The sequence below is a fragment of the Bipolaris maydis genome (genome assembly GCF_028858645.1).
Source record: "Bipolaris maydis strain C4 unplaced genomic scaffold PSV08scaffold_9, whole genome shotgun sequence".
Classification (NCBI taxonomy): domain Eukaryota; kingdom Fungi; phylum Ascomycota; class Dothideomycetes; order Pleosporales; family Pleosporaceae; genus Bipolaris; species Bipolaris maydis.
In genome coordinates, this window is record NW_027093865.1 from 1,529,261 (window position 1) to 1,549,602 (window position 20,342).

Consider the following 20,342-nt stretch of genomic DNA (forward strand, 5'->3'; position numbering starts at 1 on the left):
GAGCAAAACATGTGTGTTGCGCAATATGTTTTGACACGCGTAATAATTCAGTCAACTTTCGTCGAGCGGTAGAATATATTAAATAGTAATTACAAGTAATTAGATGTAGAGATGGGAGCTAGATCGGCAAGGTCCAACACCTAGCACCCCCAGCCAGCTTTGTTAGGGCCACATGGCTGCTTGGCATGCTTCCCCACATGGGCCACCGCCATCCGTCGCGCCGCCATTGCAACGTCGCCTTTCTCCATACACTCTTTGCTTACTCGGAAAAAAGAAACCTCCACATCCCTCCAACCCGTCAAAATGAAGGTCACCATACTTCTTGCATTGGCCACGGCCGCCGTTGCTGACATCATCAACAACGAGGTAAGTAGAGCCGGTTATGGCATGCGTATGTCGAGCATAACATACTGACAATGTCTATAGTACCTTAAGACCGAAGTCATTACTGAGGCCAAGTGCTCTCGCGCGACCAAGGCTGGCGACAAGATCCACGTCCATTACCGCGGTACTCTTACAGACGGCACCGAGTTCGATGCTTCATACGGTCGTGGCTCGCCCTTGAGCTTCACCGTCGGCTCAGGCCAGGTCATCAAGGGCTGGGACCAGGGACTTCTGGATATGTGCCCCGGTGAGAAGAGGAAACTCACCATCCAACCCAAGTGGGCATACGGCGAGCGGGGTGCTGGTCCTATTCCCCCCAACAGCGTTCTGAGTAAGTCGGGTTGAGTCGCCACATTGCAGATGCTTCTGAACTAACTCTTGGCAGTCTTCGAATCAGAGCTCGTTTCCATTGACGGCGTTGCAAAGGAGGAGCTCTAAACATTATATATGATCTATGAATGTACACTCTACGGTTTCCAGTTGGATAACTGAGTTATGAGCAAACAACAAATGCAATACGATGTCATGAAATATATGTCCAAGAGGACCTCACATTCAAACCTCTGCAATCACAATCAAAAACAAACATGAGTGTCTGCTATACGAAAATTCGAACGCACAGGTCGTTGGCCAACACGCCTGGTCGTGAATACAACAACATGATGTCTTCACTCAATACGGCGCATGACTGCCTCTTCCCGGCCTTTCCCTACACTTTATGTTGCCTGGTTCTTATTCATTGCTTTTATTGGTTAGATTCATAAGCTATGCTCAAAGCGCGTTTTCATGTTGAGTACCATCATCTCTGTCTTAGGCCCCCATTCACTTGTTTGCTTTCACCACCACAAGCCCACTGTACATTAACACTATAGCTTTCACGAAAGGAAACCGCTTTATACTATGTCCTTCACAATGTCTTGGTCGTCTCTACGCAACGAAACCCACAAGCCGAATGTAAACTTTATTCAACTGACAACTTCTGCACATCAACATCATAAATATACTTCGTTCGCCCATTCGAAATGATTATCTTTTTTTCTCCTATATTGAAAACAATGGTATCAACCAACAAATTCAACGCTTCTGTTGCAAAGCCCAAGCCTGCTGTCAAGCAGGTCAAAGTTGTCAACAGAGGGTCAGAGATCAAGCAGATGACGGCTACCGCCGACGCAGTTAGGAAAGCAGCAACATCCTCCAAGCAGCCTTCCAGTCTTGATCCGATCCCGCACAAAGATCCTGACTCAACCCACAACGCGCACACTTCTGGTCGGATCCTGATCGGAAAGAATGCGGCCTCAAGAATAAGACAGCGCAATGATGCGGTTGGCAAGACTGCTGGTCCAATCTCACAGCCCAAGACTAAGAAGATTGCAACTGAGAAAAAGGATGGATTATATAATGCTTCTTCGAAGCCCAAGTCTGCGTTGCCCAGATCCGCTACAGTTGCTACTCCAATATCACAGCCCAAGGCTAAGAAGGACACAAATGATAAAAAGGATAGAGTATATAACGCTCCCTCAAAGCCCAAGTCTACGTCGCCTAGGCCTGATATAGTTGCTACAGAAGCTGCGACAGCCAAACGGCCTGCCCCTTGCCAAAACAGTTCACGCCAACGTATGGCTAACAACGCAATTCGATCGCTAAAAGAGCGTAGGTGGATTGCCAAAACGGCGCTGGATGGTCTTTTCCCGCTGTTGAAGACTGATGATGCGATTGAGATCGCTGTTGCTGCTCTCGAGAAGCAGATTGACGATTGTGACTCAGACATCCAGCAGCTGAAGAGACTTGTTCACAGCTCGCATGCAGGTGATGTCAAGCTCATGGACTTCAAGGTAAGGATGCCTCTTCCCATTTAGAGTCAAGTGTTCTGATCTGTACAGGCTATTCTCGCTTTGGCTTCACTGGTGTCATGTAAGAGGAATACAGACGAGGACAACAAACCCAACGACACCATTACGAAGACACCTAGACCAGATACAAAGGGGAAACAACTCGAGAGAGGAACCAACCAAACTCGGCCGAGGGACGAGACTTTGAATACCATCGAAGGCAACCCAATAACCACCAACGAAGCCAGAACAAAGAGAATGAGTCCACAACTAGACGACGAGGTAATGTTTCCCCTTCATATCTGCGTATGCTCTGTTGCCGACTGACCAATGCAAGCTATTCGGGCCTGACTCCGACTTAGCAGCACCAATAAGCCCTTGCACAAACCCCATTACCCCATGTCAAATGAATACCGATGCACACCCAGGACTGCCAAAGTCCAAAGCAGTATGCGTGCCGAGGACCCACAAGCCCTTTAACGCACCCACCGCGTACCCAACAGAAAACGGCATAGCTGCAGAGCCAATCAAGAACGACAAACTACACACGGGTAACGCAGACAACCGAGAGCAAACACAGACACAGAGTTCGGAGAGCAAATCACCTTATCCGAAAGATAATGGTGGTGGTGTCAAGCCTGTGTCACGTGCGAGCAGTGAAGACAGATTCCTGGACAAGAAAAAGGGGGTTGAGGACAAGCGAGGCGAGAAGCGCAAGTACGGATACATTGAGGCTGAGGACACGCCGAATAAGAAGGTCCATCTTTCAGGGCAGTGATTCTGCCTTGCTCTAGGCTTATGGTGCAGTCGTGATGAAAGATGGCAGCGCATAAGGGGACAAATGGAGACTGCCTAGAGGGTGATGTAGATTTGCCACTTGGACCGGGATATTCTGTATATGAAGGCTGTGCAATGTGCTCAGTCGGCACGTGTAGAAGTAGGAAGAACATGTATCTGATCGGCGAGTGGAAGAGGCACTCTTTAGTGTGGCTGGCTAAAGCTAGGTGTAAGTAGACAACAATGTGTTGAAGACTCAGTAGTGCATACATAGATGGCTTGAACAGCTATAACAACGTCAGCCATTCTTATTCAAAGCCACTTTCATTGCATGATGACATTGTCTTTCAGTCGATAATTTCACTCGACGGCGTACGCCTCCGCAATGTTGGATAGGCCGACTTGGGGAAGTGCACAGAGGCGCTGAAATTACGTGACTGGCTAGTGCTCACAGCCTTGGGCGCCGCCTTGTCAGCGCGGTCAGACATGTGCGTAACATTGGCTACACGTGGAAATCAGTGCCATGGCTGACGCGAACCATTTCAGGTAGCTACTTCCAGCCCGATTGTGATGTCAAGTTGGAGAGTCTTGGTAGCCGTGCATGTGAGGGGATCGGGTTCGATTTGCACAACTATGACATCACCCGGCATATAGTAGCTGCCGGGACGTGCATCGGGTTTCAGAATCGGTTAGCCAAGATGGGCATGCAGTTCACTCCAACATGTTCGAATATTGCTCACGGGCCTCTTTCCTCATTGCGCTCAACGACCGCTAGGAGATGCCTTGGGAATTTCTACAGAGCGGCGAGTTGCCGGTATGGACCCGTTGGAGAGGCTAGACCTCGGTAGAACCCTCAGCCGGCCTGGGCGTACTACTCATTCACCGTCCTAGAGAATATGCTGCGGCACAGTGTGGTACCTCATCGTCATTCGCGTCGCCGGGCTGTGAAAGGGGCTTCCGTCATGCGAGTGGCCACAGTCAGGAGCTATTCATCGCCACGAGGTGCCTGGCGTGGACACAAGTTGTAGTCACTTTCCAGGTCAGCAACTCTGTCTGGTGCGGAACGCGAGACGTGGAGTGCTCGGAATAAGGCCGATTAGTTGAGTCTGCCGAGGCGAGGCAGACTGCTGACCACGACCAAGTTCTATCCGAGTAGTTTCAAGAAGAAAAAAAACGAGCCGTCTTGGACAGCGGGCAGCCTGCAAACAGAAGTGTTGCTTGAAGTGTTCCGGATTGCAAACGTTAAGTATAGGGCTACTACAGTGTGCATGCAGCCAATTACACGCGGCTGAAATTAACCGAACAAAAGCATGCAAAGAGAGAGAGATTACAGCATTCCAGGGCCAGCAGCCTGGCAATCTCGCAAGGTGGCAAGAGACTCCAGGTAGCATTCCAGTATACGCCGCAGCACGAGGCGAATGCTACATAGTACGTATACAGTAGACTATTCAGCTTTGCCAGCCCTGTCCTCAGCTCGCCCCTTGTGGCGTAGCGGGTCCAGCCAATCGCAGACAATAGAGATTTGAGGCTAAGCACATGCGCCACGCAGCGCCACGCAGCTAAGCCGCAGGCTCCAGCCAATCACTATGCTCAGTGCCTGAAACTAGAGCATCGATCTACATGTAGTCTCCAAACGCATGGTCCCTATCGCATCTTCACCATTCTTTCGGTTTCAACCTGCTCAAATGTCCATACAATGTCTTCTGGCATTCTACAAGCCATACAAGTGTGCCGGAGCGGAAGCTGGGCGGCGTCCGTGCTCCAAGGCGCGGAGAGCTTTTGCACTGCCCCCTTCCAAGACCGCCGGGCAGCTTGTCTTGTGCCCATCTCGCCTTCAACGGTTCTAGTCGCCAAAGCAATCCCTCTGGCCTATCTTGGCGAATACTCGCCAGCTCAGCGTCCACCACGACGATAGGAGCTGGCCAGGGTCTTGCAACCCGTGCCACGGCCGCAACATTGCTGGCCTGCATCTACAGTCATGGCGAAAAAAGCCCGAACCCTCACAGAGGCGGTACCGCGCCAAGCAGCCCTCTGGCAGAGCTTGTATCATCAGGCAGGTCCATACCGGCACCAAGCGCCCAGCAGGCTTGGTTATGGGGCAAACAAATACACAGCCCACTTGGAAGCCAGTGTACTATATGGCGGCTCCAGGCGCGCCCCTCGACGTGTCAGACCCGGCCATCATTTCACCTTCACGTGCACTCACCGCTATCTACTACTACTAGTATCTAGTATATACCCCTACTTCGAATATTTTGAGACCTAGCGGCAGCAGTGTTACCTGACTTGTATCTCCCTTTTCCATCTTCACCATGGAGACGGGCAAGTTGGCCCCGCCGACACTCCAGATCAACACACGGCAACGCGCGTTTAGCCAGGCCGATACAATCACCTCACAAACATCAGATCCCTTCCGAACACCAATATCACCAAGTAATGCGTCCACCAGTGGAGTATCGACAGTCGTATCAGAGTATGATGCAGCAGTGCAGCAAGAGCTGCGGGCAGAAGCCGCGTCTGATACAGACAACCCCTTCGCCTTTCGACCATCACAGCTGAGCAAGCTTCTCAACCCCAAGTCACTTGCAGTATATCATGCTCTCGGCGGCCTGCAAGGAATCGCAGCCGGCTTGCAATCAGATATCCACACTGGACTCAGTGCCGACGAATCCACAGTGCCACGACAGATTTCTTTTGACGAAGCAACGAACCCGCATGCAACCCCCAAGGAGAAGACATCGGACCGATTACCGAGAGACGGACAGCCATTTGAGGATCGGATCCGTATCCACGGACGAAATGCTCTACCACCAAAGAAAGCCACTCCGCTATGGAAGTTGGTATGGAACGCGTACAACGACACTGTCCTCATAGTTCTTACCATCGCGGCTGTAATTTCACTGGCGCTTGGTCTCTATGAAACATTTGGAGCAGATCATCCCCCTGGCTCCCCGACACCCGTCGACTGGGTAGAGGGCACTGCTGTTGTGGTAGCCATAGTCATCGTGGTTCTCGTTACGGCAGTGAATGACTGGCAAAAAGAACAGGCCTTTGCAAGGCTCAATGCAAAGAAGGAACAGCGCGATGTCAAGGTTACACGGTCTGGGAAAATCGTCATGATCAGCATCTATGATATCCTAGCCGGAGACATCATTCACTTGGAGCCGGGCGACATTATCCCTGTCGATGGTATCTTTGTCGATGGCTCAGACGTCAAGTGCGATGAATCCTCCGCTACAGGAGAGTCGGATGCCATGCGCAAAACACCCGGCGCGGTTGTCACAAAAGCCATGGAGTCTGGTCAATCGGTCAAGGATCTCGACCCATTCATCATCTCTGGCGCCAAGGTGCTCGAAGGCGTAGGTACCTTCATGGCTACCTCTGTTGGAGAGCACAGTAGCTTTGGCAGAATCATGATGTCAGTCCGCGTCGAGATCGAGACGACTCCTCTTCAGGAAAAGTTGGGCGGCCTCGCTATGGCCATTGCCAAACTCGGAACTACTGCCGCTGGGATTCTCTTCTTCGTTCTGCTGTTCCGCTTCGTAGGTGGATTGGATGGCGATACCCGAGATGCTGCGGCCAAGGGCTCCGCTTTCATGGACATCCTCATCGTTGCGGTAACAATCATCGTCGTAGCCGTTCCCGAAGGACTTCCTCTTGCTGTCACCCTGGCCCTTGCCTTCGCCACAACCAAGATGTTGAAGGAGAATAACCTTGTGAGAATTCTACGAGCCTGCGAGACCATGGGTAATGCCACTGCCATCTGCTCGGACAAGACTGGTACTTTGGTAAGTATTTTTTATCTATGCACACTGAGTCAGATTTTAACATTTTATGTAGACAACAAACAGGATGACTGTCGTCGCTGGTACCTTCGGCAACACTAGATTCGTCCATGCCGATACCGTCTCGGAGAAGGACGAACCCATTTCGGCATGGGCATCAAAGGTTACACCAGTTGCAAAGGACCTTATCACACAGTCTGTCGCTATCAACTCAACGGCCTTTGAAGGACAAGAAGACGGAAAGCCATGCTTCGTTGGATCCAAGACAGAGACTGCCCTGCTTCAGTTCGCCAAGGACCACTTCGGCCTCGTTTCCCTGGCAGAGACTCGCGACAACCAACAAGTTATGCACATGTTTCCCTTTGATTCAGCAAAGAAGTGCATGGGTGCTGTCCTTAAGCTCCAGAATGGAAACTACCGCCTTGTTGTCAAGGGAGCGTCTGAAATTCTTCTCGGCTTCTCTTCTTCTTGCGCCAACTTTGCTACCCTCGAGACTCAACCCCTGACAGACGGTGAACGCCAGAACCTCACTGATACCATCAACGAGTATGCTAGCAGATCGCTCAGGACTATTGGACTTGTATACCGCGACTTCGAACAATGGCCCCCAGCCAGTGCTGAGATGACTGAAGGTGGCAGTGTTTCTTTCGCTTCTCTGCTCCGCGATTTCATCTTCTTTGGCGTTGTCGGTATTCAGGATCCCATTCGCCCTGGTGTTCCTGATGCTGTCCGCAAGGCGCAAAAGGCAGGCGTTACGGTTCGCATGGTTACCGGTGACAACATGCAGACGGCTAAAGCTATCGCAACGGAATGTCTTATCTACACCGAGGGCGGTCTGGTCATGGAAGGCCCCGACTTCCGCCGTCTTAGCGAAGAACAACTGGATGAGATCTTACCCCGACTCCAGGTGCTGGCTCGTTCTTCGCCAGAAGACAAGCGCATCCTCGTTCAACGTCTCAAGACTCTTGGTGAGATCGTCGCCGTTACTGGAGATGGTACAAATGACGCTCCCGCGCTCAAGGCCGCCAACATTGGTTTCTCGATGAACTCTGGTACAGAGGTTGCCAAGGAGGCATCCTCGATCATTCTCATGGATGATAACTTTACTTCTATCATCACAGCTCTCATGTGGGGACGTGCGGTCAACGATGCGGTGCAAAAGTTCCTTCAGGTAAGTCGCACTACACTAGGTTCTCTCTAGCTCACAATACTGACGAAAACAGTTCCAAATCACCGTCAACATCACTGCTGTCGTACTCGCATTCGTCACAGCCGTCTACGATGATGAAATGAAGCCTGTTCTCAGAGCCGTACAGCTCCTCTGGGTCAACCTCATCATGGATACCTTTGCAGCCCTTGCCCTCGCCACCGACCCGCCGACGGAAAAGATTCTCGACCGCCCACCCCAAGGCAGAGGTCCTCTCATCACAACCACCATGTGGAAGCAAATCATGGGTCAAAACATTTACAAGATCACCGTCATCTTCGTGCTCTACTTTGCCGGAGGCGACATCCTCGACTACGACCTTTCCGACCCCAACATGCAGCTCGAGCTCGACACGCTCATCTTCAACTGCTTCGTCTGGATGCAAATCTTCAACATCTTCAACAACCGCCGTCTCGACAACAAGCTCAACGTGCTCGAGGGCATTCTCCGCAACTGGTTCTTCATCGGCATCGTCATCCTGATCATCGGCCTCCAAATCCTCATCATCTTCGTCGGCGGCCGCGCCTTCCAGATCAAGCCCGGAGGCATCGATGGAACTCAGTGGGCTATCAGCATCGTCGTCGGCTTCGTCTGTATCCCCTGGGCCGTCCTTATCCGCTTCTTCCCCGATGAGTGGTTCGCTGTCATTGCGAGCATCGTTGGCAAGCCTGTTGTCATTGTATACCGCTTTTGCTGCACTGCAGCTAGCAAGGTTAAGAGTTTGTTCACCTTCCGTCGCAACAAGGAGCTCAAGGAGGAGAGAGATGTCGAGGAGGCGGTTGCCCCGGCTATTGTTGTAGTCGGTGATGACGCGAGTACTGCTGCTGCTGCTACCACTACTGCTGAGGCGAAGAAGTTTTAAGAGAAAGATTTTTCTGCCTCGTGTTTTTCTTGTTTTTTTTTTTTGGCTCAGATATCATGGACCTTTTTTTGGATGACGACGTTACGATTTTTCTTGTGTGTAATAGAGTTGGGTGGAAGGGTTATTGATCAAAGTAAGTGGTTAGTATCTCTTGTAGATAATGGGAATATATGTGTGTAATCTGCCATTTTACTGTATCTTGAGGCTCTCATGTGATGGTCTTGAGGTGTTACTTGTTCTTTATGAGGTTGACGGGGGAGGGTGTTTGTGTACACGGGAGGGAGAAGTTCCTCCGCCTTATGATTATCAGTATTTGGTCCACACTCTCTCCTCTTTCTTCACTCGACTATGTCAAGAAACAAAATACCTAATCTCCTTTTCTACTATGTACTACAAATTCAATATTCTCGCGTTTGTTTGTTTTTCCAAACGAGCATGAAAAATGCTCCTGATCATAGTCTTGATGTCTAGCTGAAATTACGACTGCATGTCAACAATACAAACGCTTCTTTTTATGGGGGGCAAATCATACAAATTGGCGGCTTCACCATCGTAATTCCAAATTTTCCTTCTTCTTTCTACGAGATATAAAATGTTCGCAATGATATGCCGCCGTACATCGACATTGCTGAGACTACACCTTCCATCTCTCCCTATCGATGATGTACAACGGTTGTAGTTTGTATACGTCTTTTATCAGGCCTCTTCTTAGAGGCTGAACTTGAGTGTTGGCTTGACTAGCAGGGTCCTGAAAGTAGAGCTGCTCAAAACGGTAATTAGCAAACTTGAATCTGTGTTGGAAAAAAGAATGTTGGACTTCACGGTGTGAATAGCTGAGCAATTCCGTTTATGGGGAAAGGTGGAGTAGGACGAGTAAGGTGGCAAGGAACTGGGGCTGATATGACTTGAACTTTTTTTTTTCTCATATCTATTTACTATGTTAGTGTATCAGATCAATCATTTCACAAAAACAATGGTAGACCACACTCCCAACTTGCCGGAATCGGGTATCGGAAGAAAAAAAAAACAGACTTTGCAGTTGAAGTAGAAGGGTTAGGGTGATCGTCTGTGAAACTCTGTTTTCGAACTTTTAAAATCTCGTTTAGTGATACTATTAAATTTATGTAGACCTCTTAACGGGTATATGCCCCATTAGGCACACCTCCCTTGGGTACGACAACCAAATTACGGCTGCGAGGAAGGCAATGGGGCTGATATAGTATCAATATTGGTGAGGTTTATTTGTGTTGGTATTAGGCCATTCGTTATTGTTCTATAGGAAGGTTATTGGGGAAAGATGTCAAGTAAGATGGGAGATTATGATGGACTCCTGGTTTAGAAACTACGTGCAGTGCAACGGTAATGCTTCCTCACGCAAATTCAAGCGTGACATTGCACAAATAGCAGTTTTGTTTTACCAAAATCTTGCTTGGTACAATCTCATGGTAATAGCAGTCTAATCTCGTAGTCTTTTTTGGGGATTTGCTATCAATTGTTTCGATGTCTCTATTCATCCGTTCCGGATAGATCGAAAACGCCTAGTAGTAGAACACGTCATGAACGCAGTGCGGAACACCATCGAACCAGTAAGTTCAAAGTATTTATGCAACTATCATACGTTGCAGCAGTAGCTATTAATAGAACAAAGAGGCATCGTCCCGATATATTGTGCGATTTGTGTACTACTATACCCATGGCTGTGCGGCCCTACATATAGCTCATAACTGACAACCTATGGAATATACGCGCTTCTCCAGGAGTTCCCTACACCCGCTGCTTAGTTCGCTCCTGACACGTTTCTTACTCCCACCATTACCTTCATAGACTGACAGCGGTTAAGGCTGCAGGCGGTTGTCTAAGCTTTAAATAAGTGGGCTTCTTTTTACGGTTCCAAGCGGCTGTTTCCGCAGTTCTGAATCCCAGATTAGCGTGGGAATACTAGTTGATCTTCTGGAAAACTTGTTCGCTTGTAAATTGACCAGTTGTTGTGGTGGAGAAAGTACAGAGTCAACGCAGATACAAAGAGCTTCGAACAGTAACATCAGCGCTGATCCAAGAGTTGACTGAGGTAAATCCTCGAAGCTACTGAGTGTATCCACTTATCATTCTCGTTTGGCTTGGAGTTCAGGTCTATTTTTCACATCTGTCACTCTTGCTTTACCGTGCCCAAGTTCTTTGCAGATCTTATCATAGCCTATCCCCAAACACCCCCCTATCTCACCCATGTCGTTTTGTCAAACCTTCGCACAGACTTTGGTACCCATACCCTCTACTTAGGCCCCTTGATGAAGCCCTTCATTTTTGGGAGGTAAACAGATCTATCCTAACCGAGTGTACCCACCTTGTCCACAACTACTGTGACAACCGGTTAGACGTGTCAAGACAAACATTGAATCTTTCGCTTGCTACTTCTTGTCATGAGCTAGACTTGTAGCACATTCGTGTTAGAGCTTTTTGCGCTTGTCTGCGTTGCGCTGTTAAAAACAACCTTAATGTAATTAGTATGACAGTCACGGGCCTATATCTAGCTGGCGTCTAGCGCACTAGCTGATTATCCCTCTGAAAAGAACAACAGGCCACTTCCCGGTCTGCATATGCTGATACAACAAATTTTCATCGTCAGGGTCATGTGCTGTTGTTGCTGTAAAGGCAGGTGGATAAGGCTGTGTATGCCGCTAGGTAAGGCGACCCATTAAAAATCGCACCATTTCTAGAGCGAGCTTGCGTTATTCCCAAGAAAAAAAGAGAGTCTCGAAGCGGTTTGATATTGTCCTACATGCAGAACGTCGCGTCAGTTGTAAACAATAGGTTCAGCCAAGTAACCAACATTGTTTAATGCCTGACAAGGCACCAAGGCACCAAGGCACCGTTCAAAAACATCTTGTTCCCCCTCCCGAAAAAAGCATAGTCCAAACCGTTCTGTGACCATTTGATAGGTCACGGGGCAATATCGCGTATAGTGCTAAAAGGCCGCGTAAACGCATGTCTCAAAGTAGTCAAATACCGTAGAAATACCGCTTATACGACACCATGCCGGTGATCTATTAGGGGTTTCCGACAAGCCAACTCGGGGCCTGGAAAATTCGGGAGCTAGGCCGAATGGGCAACAAAAAATGAATTATACGCCAGATGCCCCCTGGTACACGCGGCTGCTAGCTGTGAGGCTAGCCAAGTAGTTACAACCCCCACGATAATAGCGACCTCCCATCACAACGTCTGCGAGCGAAAGAAGAGGATTGATCATCGCAGCTTTTCGAAGAAACAGTGGAACCTGACACAGAGAGACCGCACGACCCTCCCTATTTGAAAACAAATAAGCGGTTTTGAATAAATCTTGTCTGTGTTAAGCTTTAGCGATGCGTGGCTAGGGCACTCGTCAAACCGCACAGACTCAAAAGCGCAACCAACATGTGGCTTGCGCGGTCTCGTGCCGGGGTCCGCCAATCACATAGCGCCGGCGACTGCGCCATTTGTGGCTGCATACGTTGTTCATGTCAGCGGCACGTTAAGCAACTCCACTCCTTTACATGGTCTCAGCCACTACACTACCATTTTTACAGGCTATTTAGGCAAATTTGGACGACGATTGACAGGGGTGAACATGTGCTGTGGCGTCGGTGCTTCAGGCATCTTGGATAGTGCGGCCTGGCGTTTGCAACAGGGGCGCAGTCGGCGTATGTGTTTCGTAAAGCAAGACGCTATCGTTTATGGGAGAGAGTCCGAGGCCACGACTAAAAGGGACCGATGTAATTTATGGGGGCAGCTTCTGTAGCCAGAATTTCATATACTTGGGGTTCAGTAGCCCTCTCCTGAACCCCACCAACTCACATTCGTTTCAGTCTTGCTTTCCTTTTAACTGTGCAGTCCCATCTTCTTGTCTGCCCTCTTCCTCTCCTTATTCTTCTCCTTCTTCTTCATAATAATATCGTTGGTATCTTTCTCACTACATCATGGAGACTTCGTTGGATGACAAAGAGAGACACACTGGCTCTCTCCCTGGGTTCGCCAACATCGAAAATGTGCCTATATCGCCAATGATCAAACACTCTGGCCTCGTCTTCGCAATCGTGAGTGACCTATCAGTCATTGTGTTGGAATCCTGGCGAACAACCCCTGACGTCTTTCACTCCAGCTTCTCGCAATCTTTTTCTTCTGTCGACAGTTCATCCTTGAAAACGCCCTGGACAGAGGGCTCATCTACAAACGCGTATGGCCGACACTCAACGCGCGCCAGAAGCGCGGCTTCGTAAACCACCATCTGTCCATCGCGGCCAAGATCTTCGTCGTAGCTTTTGCTATTTACCCCTTCTTTGCCGTCGCCCTTGGCAAAGGCGACTTTCACACACCCATGTTCGGTTCCGGCATTGGACATAAGCGACGAGAGAATGTCTTCACTATGGGCGATGCATTGTATCTCGCAATCATGATTGTTTCAGTCATGTACGCGCATGAGCTGTCTTACCGAGAGGGTATTAGTCCTGTCGCTGTTGCACACCATGTCGGTGTGCTTGTCATGGGCCAGTTGACGCTGTACTGGAGTGGACAGACCGACCGTCAACCAGATGCAGCTTTGGAGGCTGTCTTGGCTTTATTCTGGGGTATGTGCTACGCAATTTGACACATTTGCCATACACTAACGATATGCAGGCTTCTTTGACCTCAGTGTCGAGGTACCTCCTCACGTCACCATGATCATCTACCGCGATCCCGATGTTACATCTGAGAAACTGCTGCGATCCTTCTCCGTAGCTTTCTGGTGCTCGTCTATTGGGACTTTAGCTGAGACAGGGACCATATTCGGATTGTATGGTGCCCTGTTCCACAAGTGGACGGTCACTATGAAGGTCTTGATTCCCATTCTACACTTGATCTTTACAGCTGCGCAGGTCTGGGGCGAGTACTGCACATGGTGCTTGTGGCAGCAGGAAAAGAGGAAGATAGCGAGAGGAGAGAGGAAAGAAAAAGATGATCTGCCAACCGGGGATATAGAACAGAAGTAGTGTCGGCTTGGTTGAGGCTGCCCCTTTTTGATCATGTACCATTCGTCCAGCGTTATCTTCGAACACACAAACACACGAACACAAACATCTTCATAGAATCCATTGACTTCAATGGTAGTGTATTAATAATATTGAAAAACTATTAAGAATTGTAATTTTGATCTGAAAACTGCTACCCGCTGCTCCCTCCTACCTACCGACATGCAACTATTGCATCTGTGGCTTGTATGAAACAACGAGCTCACACCAACCCCTACAGTCACAGTGCTTAGCCATGGTGCACCTTACTAGTAACTCTGAGTTAATTATGCAAATGAAAGCTTAATTCGTCCCATGTTACTTGACAACAACCCCTGGACGCCTTGCTGCATAAGCTCGCTGGATAAATTTTCCCGCCAATTGCCCCATATACAACGATGCTAGTGATACAAATAGTGCTGCAAACCAAATAAACTAGAAAAAAATAAAACGCTCTAATCTTTACGGCCGTGAATTGTTTCCCGTGGTCGCGCACTGTAAGCAGTGTCTTGTCGCTGAGACAACTGCACATGTACCACAAACGTTTCTCCCACAGTCATTGCACGCAAATGAACTACCCTCAACAGATCCTTCCAAGTCTGTATCCATGTCAATATCCATACTATCGTGTTCGCCCCGCAATGGTGTATCGCAGTCGTCACAGCGAGCCAGCGGTGAAGAACTCTGATTAAGTTGCACGGGAATCGAGAAAATGGGTTGGACAGGTGGCGCAGGTAGTTCTTTCCAGAAGGAGTGTAATGTCGACTTTTGCGGTTTTGAGATGGCCAAGGTAGACTGCTGGCTTGACAGGGAGTGGGATGTTGGGGCTATGATATCCCGATGGTTGCGCTGTGCAGAAAAGAGCTTGTTTAGAGTATTTTCTGAATAGAGCTGGTTAGTATAATGTGGTTATAGGAAGAAGGAGATGCGGCATACCATGTATTGCGCGCTCATCTGGTCGGTTGTCGCGCACTCTTTTACATGTTCGATTGCCCCAGTCGCTGCTCTTGACTCGACCCGCACTCATGAAGTCCCAGCCATTAGATCGTAGGCAGGCATCCAAGTCCATCGAGGCATCCAGATTATTTGGGGAAACAGCGCCGAAACTGGAGATGGAGAGTGACGAGTCGTCGGACGAGTGCTTGCGCTTGCAGCCCATGGCTGTGGGGGTACCGTTCGACAAGTGTGGAATGAATAAGACCGATCGACGAGGGAACTCGGTGGCTATATGTGGGCGGGAATAAGCAACTTGCACAAGGCCGATGTTGATGTTGATGTTGGGGATGGTGATAATAATAATGATGATGCAAGGTACTGGCCAGGGAACGCGACTGGCGTGTCGCGATCGCGTCGCGTCCTAAATAGGAACTATATTAATTGCCCGGTGCAACTATTTCAACACGCTCATTGTCTCGGCATCGTAGTATGTAAAGTACACTAATTTGTTAGAGAAGCAATGAATAGGTTAAAAAAACGTTTTCACTTGCATCTTCTTGGTGGCCGGGGGTCGAGGGGAAATGGCATTACTACGTCGATGGTGATCAAGTCTCTACATTCCGACCCATGCCCCGCATCGCTGCTCATCACCACCACTACCCCACCACTACCACCATAACAACAACTACAGCCTCTCACAGAGTGCACCCTCCTACGAACAACCATGGTTACTCGCAAAGCCTCCCACGCGGGCTCCTGGTATACAGACAATGGCCAACTTCTCTCACAGCAACTCGACGGCTGGCTTGGAGCTGTGCCCGCTTCGACGACACCCATCGGCTCGGCCTCGTCGCAAAAGGGCCAAGTATCGATACCAACACCCAATGCCCGGGCCATCATTGCTCCGTACGCACCGTCCAATAGCTACATTAGCAAGCCAGAGCTCATGAACATGCAGACACGCCGGATACTCATACTCTGGGCCTGCTGCTGCATGGGCTTATAAGAGCGCCGATTGGGCCAATGCGTGCGCCACCAAGACATGACCTTTGTGTCGACCATCTGCGCTGATTGCTCGTAGAAAACGCGTCTTCCTGCTCGGGCCCTCACACCACTACTACCTAACCGGTGCTGCGACTACGGGCTGCGACAAGTATCACACCCCGCTGGGTGACCTGATCGTAGACACAACCCTCGTCCAGACAATTCAGGAGGAGTGGGACTTGGAGATCATGTCAAAGAGAACAGACGAAGACGAGCACAGCCTGGAAATGCACCTGCCCTACATCTACAAGATGCTGTCACTCAAGAACAAGGACTTTCAAAGCGACCCGTCCTCGGTCCCTTTGGTCCCCATCATGGTTGGCAACACCGATGCCGCTGCAGAGGCTCGGTACGGTTCCCTTCTTGCCCCTTATCTTGCTGATCCCGCAAACATCTTCGTCATTTCGTCCGACTTCTGTCACTGGGGCTCTCGCTTTCGCTACACATACTATCAGCCCCCCAATGGCGGAGCTGCAACTCAGCTAAAGTCAGCTTCGCGGGTACCAAGTGATTACCCCATTCATGAGAGCATTGCTGCTGTTGACCACGAGAGCATGGATGCCATCGAGACTGGCTCACATAGGAAGTTCCTTGACCAGCTTAGGAAAACGGGCAACACTGTGTGTGGAAGACATCCTATTGGCTTGTTCATGGCTGCTGTGGAAAGCGCTGAAGCGCTTGAAGAAGGAAAAGGCATATTCAGCTTCTTGAGGTATGAAAGGAGCAGCCTTGTCGAGGACCTCCAGGACAGTAGTGTGTCGTACTGCAGTGCTTTTGCCGTGCTATAGATGAGATTCCGACTGCTAGTTGAGTACAGGATATGAATGATACATGAAGTAGATGAGTAGGAATAGGAACTATGTCAATGCAATGCGATGATGTACTTGGTCGTACCTACTTCAGCATTCCAACGCCGAGTAATGCAATGTACCCGCTTCCACACTGCTGGGATAGTTCTAACATATATACTTCTCATGAAGGACGTGGCTTAGGCATGGAACTGTGCTTTACGCTCCACGGTTGCATGGTCCTTCTGGCACCCAATGTTCTCCTTTGCGCCGCCCCATTTTGTGCCTGGCTTATTGACGTTGTGTGCAATGTCGATGCTGAACGAAAGCCTGACCCTGAACTAAACGCCGCCGTTTTCTTCATAGGACTCTGTGGCTCATCTATTGCTTCTGCATTTTGACCCAGGTCCACTGGATCAGGTTTCGTGGGCGAGCTGGATAGAAGCACATATCGCGTGTTCTGTGTCTCGCTCTCAGGCTCACTCCTCTTCGGTTTGTTGAGAATGCGTTGGCTCGTTACTTTGTGCTCTGGTATCGACAGTGGTCGAAAGGGACGCGGCGTCGAAGACTGTACGTTAGAAATGTCATGCAGTGGCGTGTTGCTTGTTAAGCATGATTGCGAGCGTTGTAGGCTTGGGCCTGGTGTGGAGGATTCGTGTTCTGATTGCTCGGACATTGCGCTATTTGATCGTTTGAAGAATGATGTGATGGCACCTTGGCCTGTTGCACGCGGTTTGGTAGGTTTTGCCCGGACTACCTTGGCTTCTGCCTTGCTGCTCTGTGTGCCTTGAGTACTGGCTAGTGTACGTATACGCTCTGCCTCTCTTTGCATCGCTTGCAGATCGCCCAGATCCCGGGCGCTTGTGAATCCTGCATTAATTTTCTGCATTGTGGTCATGGAGGTGGAGTAACTAGATGGGCGGTTCATCGTGACTGATACGCTTTCTCTAGAGTAAGAGCCCAGGCCATCGATCCTCCGTCGCTTCAGATCTTGATCCGGCCCGTCCCTACCTGGCTTGGAACTTGTGCGCTTCTCGTCCCACGGTGCTCCCCATGTTAGATCGTTGCCATGAATCTCGTCCCGTGTCGCTGGGTATTTGTCATCTTCCGGTCGCTCCATTGAATCACGAGCACGATCGAGATTTGCGGCCGAAGGGCAATCCCTTCGCAGAATCCGTGCTAGGTCGGTGATAATACTTCGCTTGAAGGCCAGATCTGGTCCTCGCTCGCTGAAAAATTTCTGCACTTTGCGGTCCGAAATGAATCGTGAAAGAGTTGTTTGCTCTTGTCCTGATTGCTTCATAGGGCAACTGAGGTAAAGCAACGCTTGGGCACGCGTCATACCAACATACAGCAACCTTCGTTCCTCATCTTGGTCGTCTGCTCTCGAGTGAGGAATGGAACCATCGTATATGGCGGGCATGAAGACTACGGGCCACTCGAGACCTTTTGCTGCATGGATAGTGGAAATAGTGACCTGGTTTTGCTCTGTGCCCTCTTGATCCGCCGCGCTTGACAACGTGACATTGGCGAGGAATTTCGAAAGGATATCGGCGGCACTGTCGGCTCGCTGTTCTATGCCTTCTGCTACAGGCAGTGCATCGTCCGATATCTCTTCTCCGTTGGCAACAGCAGTGGCCATTTGTGTCGCCTGATTGACAAGCTCCTCAACATTCGCCCATCGGTCTTGCCAGTTTTCCTTGTGAGTCTGTTTAAGATATGACAGAAACGATATCTTGTTGGAGATGTGAGTTATGAGCCCGAAGAGGTCGCACACGTCATCTTTGGCAGGAATAAGCTTTTCTCGAGAACTCAAAATAACGTTGACAAACTGCTCAATACCCTTTTGTGCTTGTGTAGACACTTTGCTTTTTGGTCTTCTTTTTCCTTGAGCAATGTCGAGAACAAGCTTCCAAAGTGTAATCTTGCTCATCTCTGCTTCCTCGAGTAGCGCTTTGACGGTGACATCGCCAACTTTCCGAGAAGGTACATTAATCACGCGCGCCACGGCATCATTATGCTCTGGCTGACTGACAACTCGCAGGTAATCCAGTAGTATCTTGATCTCGGCTCGATCGAAAAATTTGGTACCAGCCACCATACGATAGGGAACCCCAGCCTGTCCGAGTGCTCTTTCAATCTGGAGAGTGAGTGGTGATGAGCGCACTAGTATGGCATAGTCACCGAAATCCAGCAGCCCAGCACTAAGTGTTCTCGTTCTGCATATCTCTTCAACGATCCATTTTGCCTCGACATTCGCCGATACCAGATGGCGAAGAGTGGGCTGCTCACCAGCACCATGCGTGGCAATCAGTGATTTCTGTGGTCGGCTCTCATCCTGTTCAATCACAGCCATGGCCGAATTCAGAATGTAGCCGGATGAGCGGTAGTTGTTCTCCAGGTTGATGACGACAGATTCCGGATAATCAGTGCGCATCCGGAGCAGGTTCTTGATTTCGGCAGATCGAAAGCTGTAAATACTCTGGTCTGGATCGCCCACGATTGTGATGCGCCGAGTCTTTTGGGCCAACAAGCTCATTAATTCATACTGGATGTTGTTGGTATCCTGGTATTCATCAATGAGCACAGCCTGTATCGTTGAAACGCACGAGGGCGACTTCTTTAGCAGATCGACACAGCGTATTAAGAGATCATCGTAGTCGAGCAAGTTGGATGCGGCCAGGTGCTCCTGATAAGACGAGTAGATCATGGCAAATTCGTTGTCGTTTGCATTCTTAGCAGTCGCGGCAAAAGCATCTGCTGTAACGCCCTGGGCCTTGAGCTTCGAAATCCTCGAACGGGCATGGCCAGGCTCTATGGTATATTGGTAACGCGTGACGATGCGTTTGAGAATGGCGGAGCTGTCACTGGTATCGGCAATGCCAAAGTTCTTGTCAATTCCAATCTCTTGGCCATAGCGGAACAGAAAGCGACGGGCAACTGAGTGGAAGGTGCCCAATATCAGCTTGGCCTCCAGTTTATCGCCAACGAAGCCTCGGATCCTCTCCTTCATCTCCCGGGCGGCCTTGATAGTGAAGGTGCATACGATGATGTTCCATGGCTGCAGTCGTTCGTGGTTAATGTGGTACGCGACACGCGCAGTGAGTGTCTTCGTCTTGCCCGAGCCTGGAGGAGCAAGCACCTGCACGACGTTTGCAGGGCTGGTGACTGCACTTTTCTGCGCATCGTTTAGACCATGCAGCAATGCGTCCATGGCCAGCTGCTGCGTGTGTTGCAATTGACGGGATGACATCCACGCTGCCCTAAACCGGGTGGCGGTGGAGCGTGGAAAACGCGCTAGAACCACGCGGCACGTGACTACTCTCATCTCATCCAACGCACATACTTACCCGCATTCACCATACACGAACCGAGCCAGCAGCAAGGCCGTGGCCCCAATCGCGTAAAGCTTCCGACCCGCGGTATACAATGCCGGTTGAAAATACATGTAGCACCGTTCGCCAAGCACTAGCTCGTCTTATTTTCCCCCGCAAATGCGGAGGACATCCTTGCTCGGCCATCTTTTCTCCGTCAACCGGGTCTGAAGCAAGGAAGATCAGCATCCGAATTGCATGTATTCAGCAAGCCTGCCGATGCACGATGGAGCTCTTCGCAGCTAGCCAGATCCATCATGTATACCGAGAAACTTATAAAAGCTGACATGTACCCATAATCTTGAATGGCATCCAGAAGACTACTGGGCGCTTCATTT

The 20,342-nt window shown here is 49.8% G+C and overlaps 8 protein-coding genes across 8 annotated transcripts; 6 read left to right on the forward strand and 2 right to left on the reverse strand.

Moving 5' to 3' along the window:
• The first annotated feature begins 258 nt into the window (after nucleotides 1-258).
• Nucleotides 259-940, forward strand: PSV08DRAFT_310601 (uncharacterized protein). Its single transcript, XM_014228598.1, has 3 exons — nucleotides 259-366; nucleotides 427-715; nucleotides 770-940. The coding sequence occupies exons 1-3, from the start codon at nucleotides 304-306 to the stop codon at nucleotides 820-822; spliced, it is 405 nt and encodes a 134-aa protein (XP_014084073.1). The 5' UTR covers nucleotides 259-303; the 3' UTR covers nucleotides 823-940.
• A 499-nt stretch (nucleotides 941-1,439) lies between these two features.
• On the forward strand, nucleotides 1,440-2,991 carry PSV08DRAFT_353037 (uncharacterized protein; the record flags this gene model as incomplete). The annotated part of the gene is made up of 3 exons (XM_066092855.1): nucleotides 1,440-2,216; nucleotides 2,265-2,495; nucleotides 2,551-2,991. 3 exons carry the CDS (start codon nucleotides 1,440-1,442, stop codon nucleotides 2,989-2,991), a joined length of 1,449 nt encoding a protein of 482 aa, XP_065948955.1.
• A 170-nt stretch (nucleotides 2,992-3,161) lies between these two features.
• PSV08DRAFT_248777 (uncharacterized protein) lies at nucleotides 3,162-4,905 on the forward strand (the record flags this gene model as incomplete). Its single annotated transcript, XM_066092374.1, has 4 exons — nucleotides 3,162-3,219; nucleotides 3,510-3,804; nucleotides 4,265-4,418; nucleotides 4,540-4,905. 4 exons carry the CDS (start codon nucleotides 3,162-3,164, stop codon nucleotides 4,903-4,905), a joined length of 873 nt encoding a protein of 290 aa, XP_065948956.1.
• A 397-nt stretch (nucleotides 4,906-5,302) lies between these two features.
• Nucleotides 5,303-8,844, forward strand: PSV08DRAFT_225886 (uncharacterized protein; the record flags this gene model as incomplete). Its single annotated transcript, XM_066092199.1, has 3 exons — nucleotides 5,303-6,778; nucleotides 6,831-7,946; nucleotides 7,999-8,844. 3 exons carry the CDS (start codon nucleotides 5,303-5,305, stop codon nucleotides 8,842-8,844), a joined length of 3,438 nt encoding a protein of 1,145 aa, XP_065948957.1.
• A 3,950-nt stretch (nucleotides 8,845-12,794) lies between these two features.
• PSV08DRAFT_392801 (uncharacterized protein) lies at nucleotides 12,795-13,844 on the forward strand (the record flags this gene model as incomplete). Its single annotated transcript, XM_014228601.2, has 3 exons — nucleotides 12,795-12,911; nucleotides 12,977-13,442; nucleotides 13,492-13,844. 3 exons carry the CDS (start codon nucleotides 12,795-12,797, stop codon nucleotides 13,842-13,844), a joined length of 936 nt encoding a protein of 311 aa, XP_014084076.1.
• Nucleotides 13,845-14,128: 284 nt separating this feature from the next.
• PSV08DRAFT_363485 (uncharacterized protein) lies at nucleotides 14,129-15,165 on the reverse strand. The gene is made up of 2 exons (XM_014228602.1): nucleotides 14,799-15,165; nucleotides 14,129-14,743 (listed from the first exon to the last, which is right to left on the reverse strand). The coding sequence occupies exons 1-2, from the start codon at nucleotides 15,019-15,021 to the stop codon at nucleotides 14,325-14,327; spliced, it is 642 nt and encodes a 213-aa protein (XP_014084077.1). The 5' UTR covers nucleotides 15,022-15,165; the 3' UTR covers nucleotides 14,129-14,324.
• Nucleotides 15,166-15,485: 320 nt separating this feature from the next.
• Nucleotides 15,486-16,837, forward strand: PSV08DRAFT_410681 (MEMO1 family). The gene is made up of 3 exons (XM_014228603.2): nucleotides 15,486-15,704; nucleotides 15,757-15,825; nucleotides 15,880-16,837. Exons 1-3 carry the CDS (start codon nucleotides 15,523-15,525, stop codon nucleotides 16,628-16,630), a joined length of 1,002 nt encoding a protein of 333 aa, XP_014084078.1. The 5' UTR covers nucleotides 15,486-15,522; the 3' UTR covers nucleotides 16,631-16,837.
• PSV08DRAFT_225893 (P-loop containing nucleoside triphosphate hydrolase protein) lies at nucleotides 16,815-20,212 on the reverse strand (the record flags this gene model as incomplete). The annotated part of the gene is made up of 2 exons (XM_014228604.1): nucleotides 19,981-20,212; nucleotides 16,815-19,893 (listed from the first exon to the last, which is right to left on the reverse strand). The coding sequence occupies exons 1-2, from the start codon at nucleotides 20,076-20,078 to the stop codon at nucleotides 16,815-16,817; spliced, it is 3,177 nt and encodes a 1,058-aa protein (XP_014084079.1). The 5' UTR covers nucleotides 20,079-20,212.
• Between the last annotated feature and the right edge of the window lie 130 nt (nucleotides 20,213-20,342).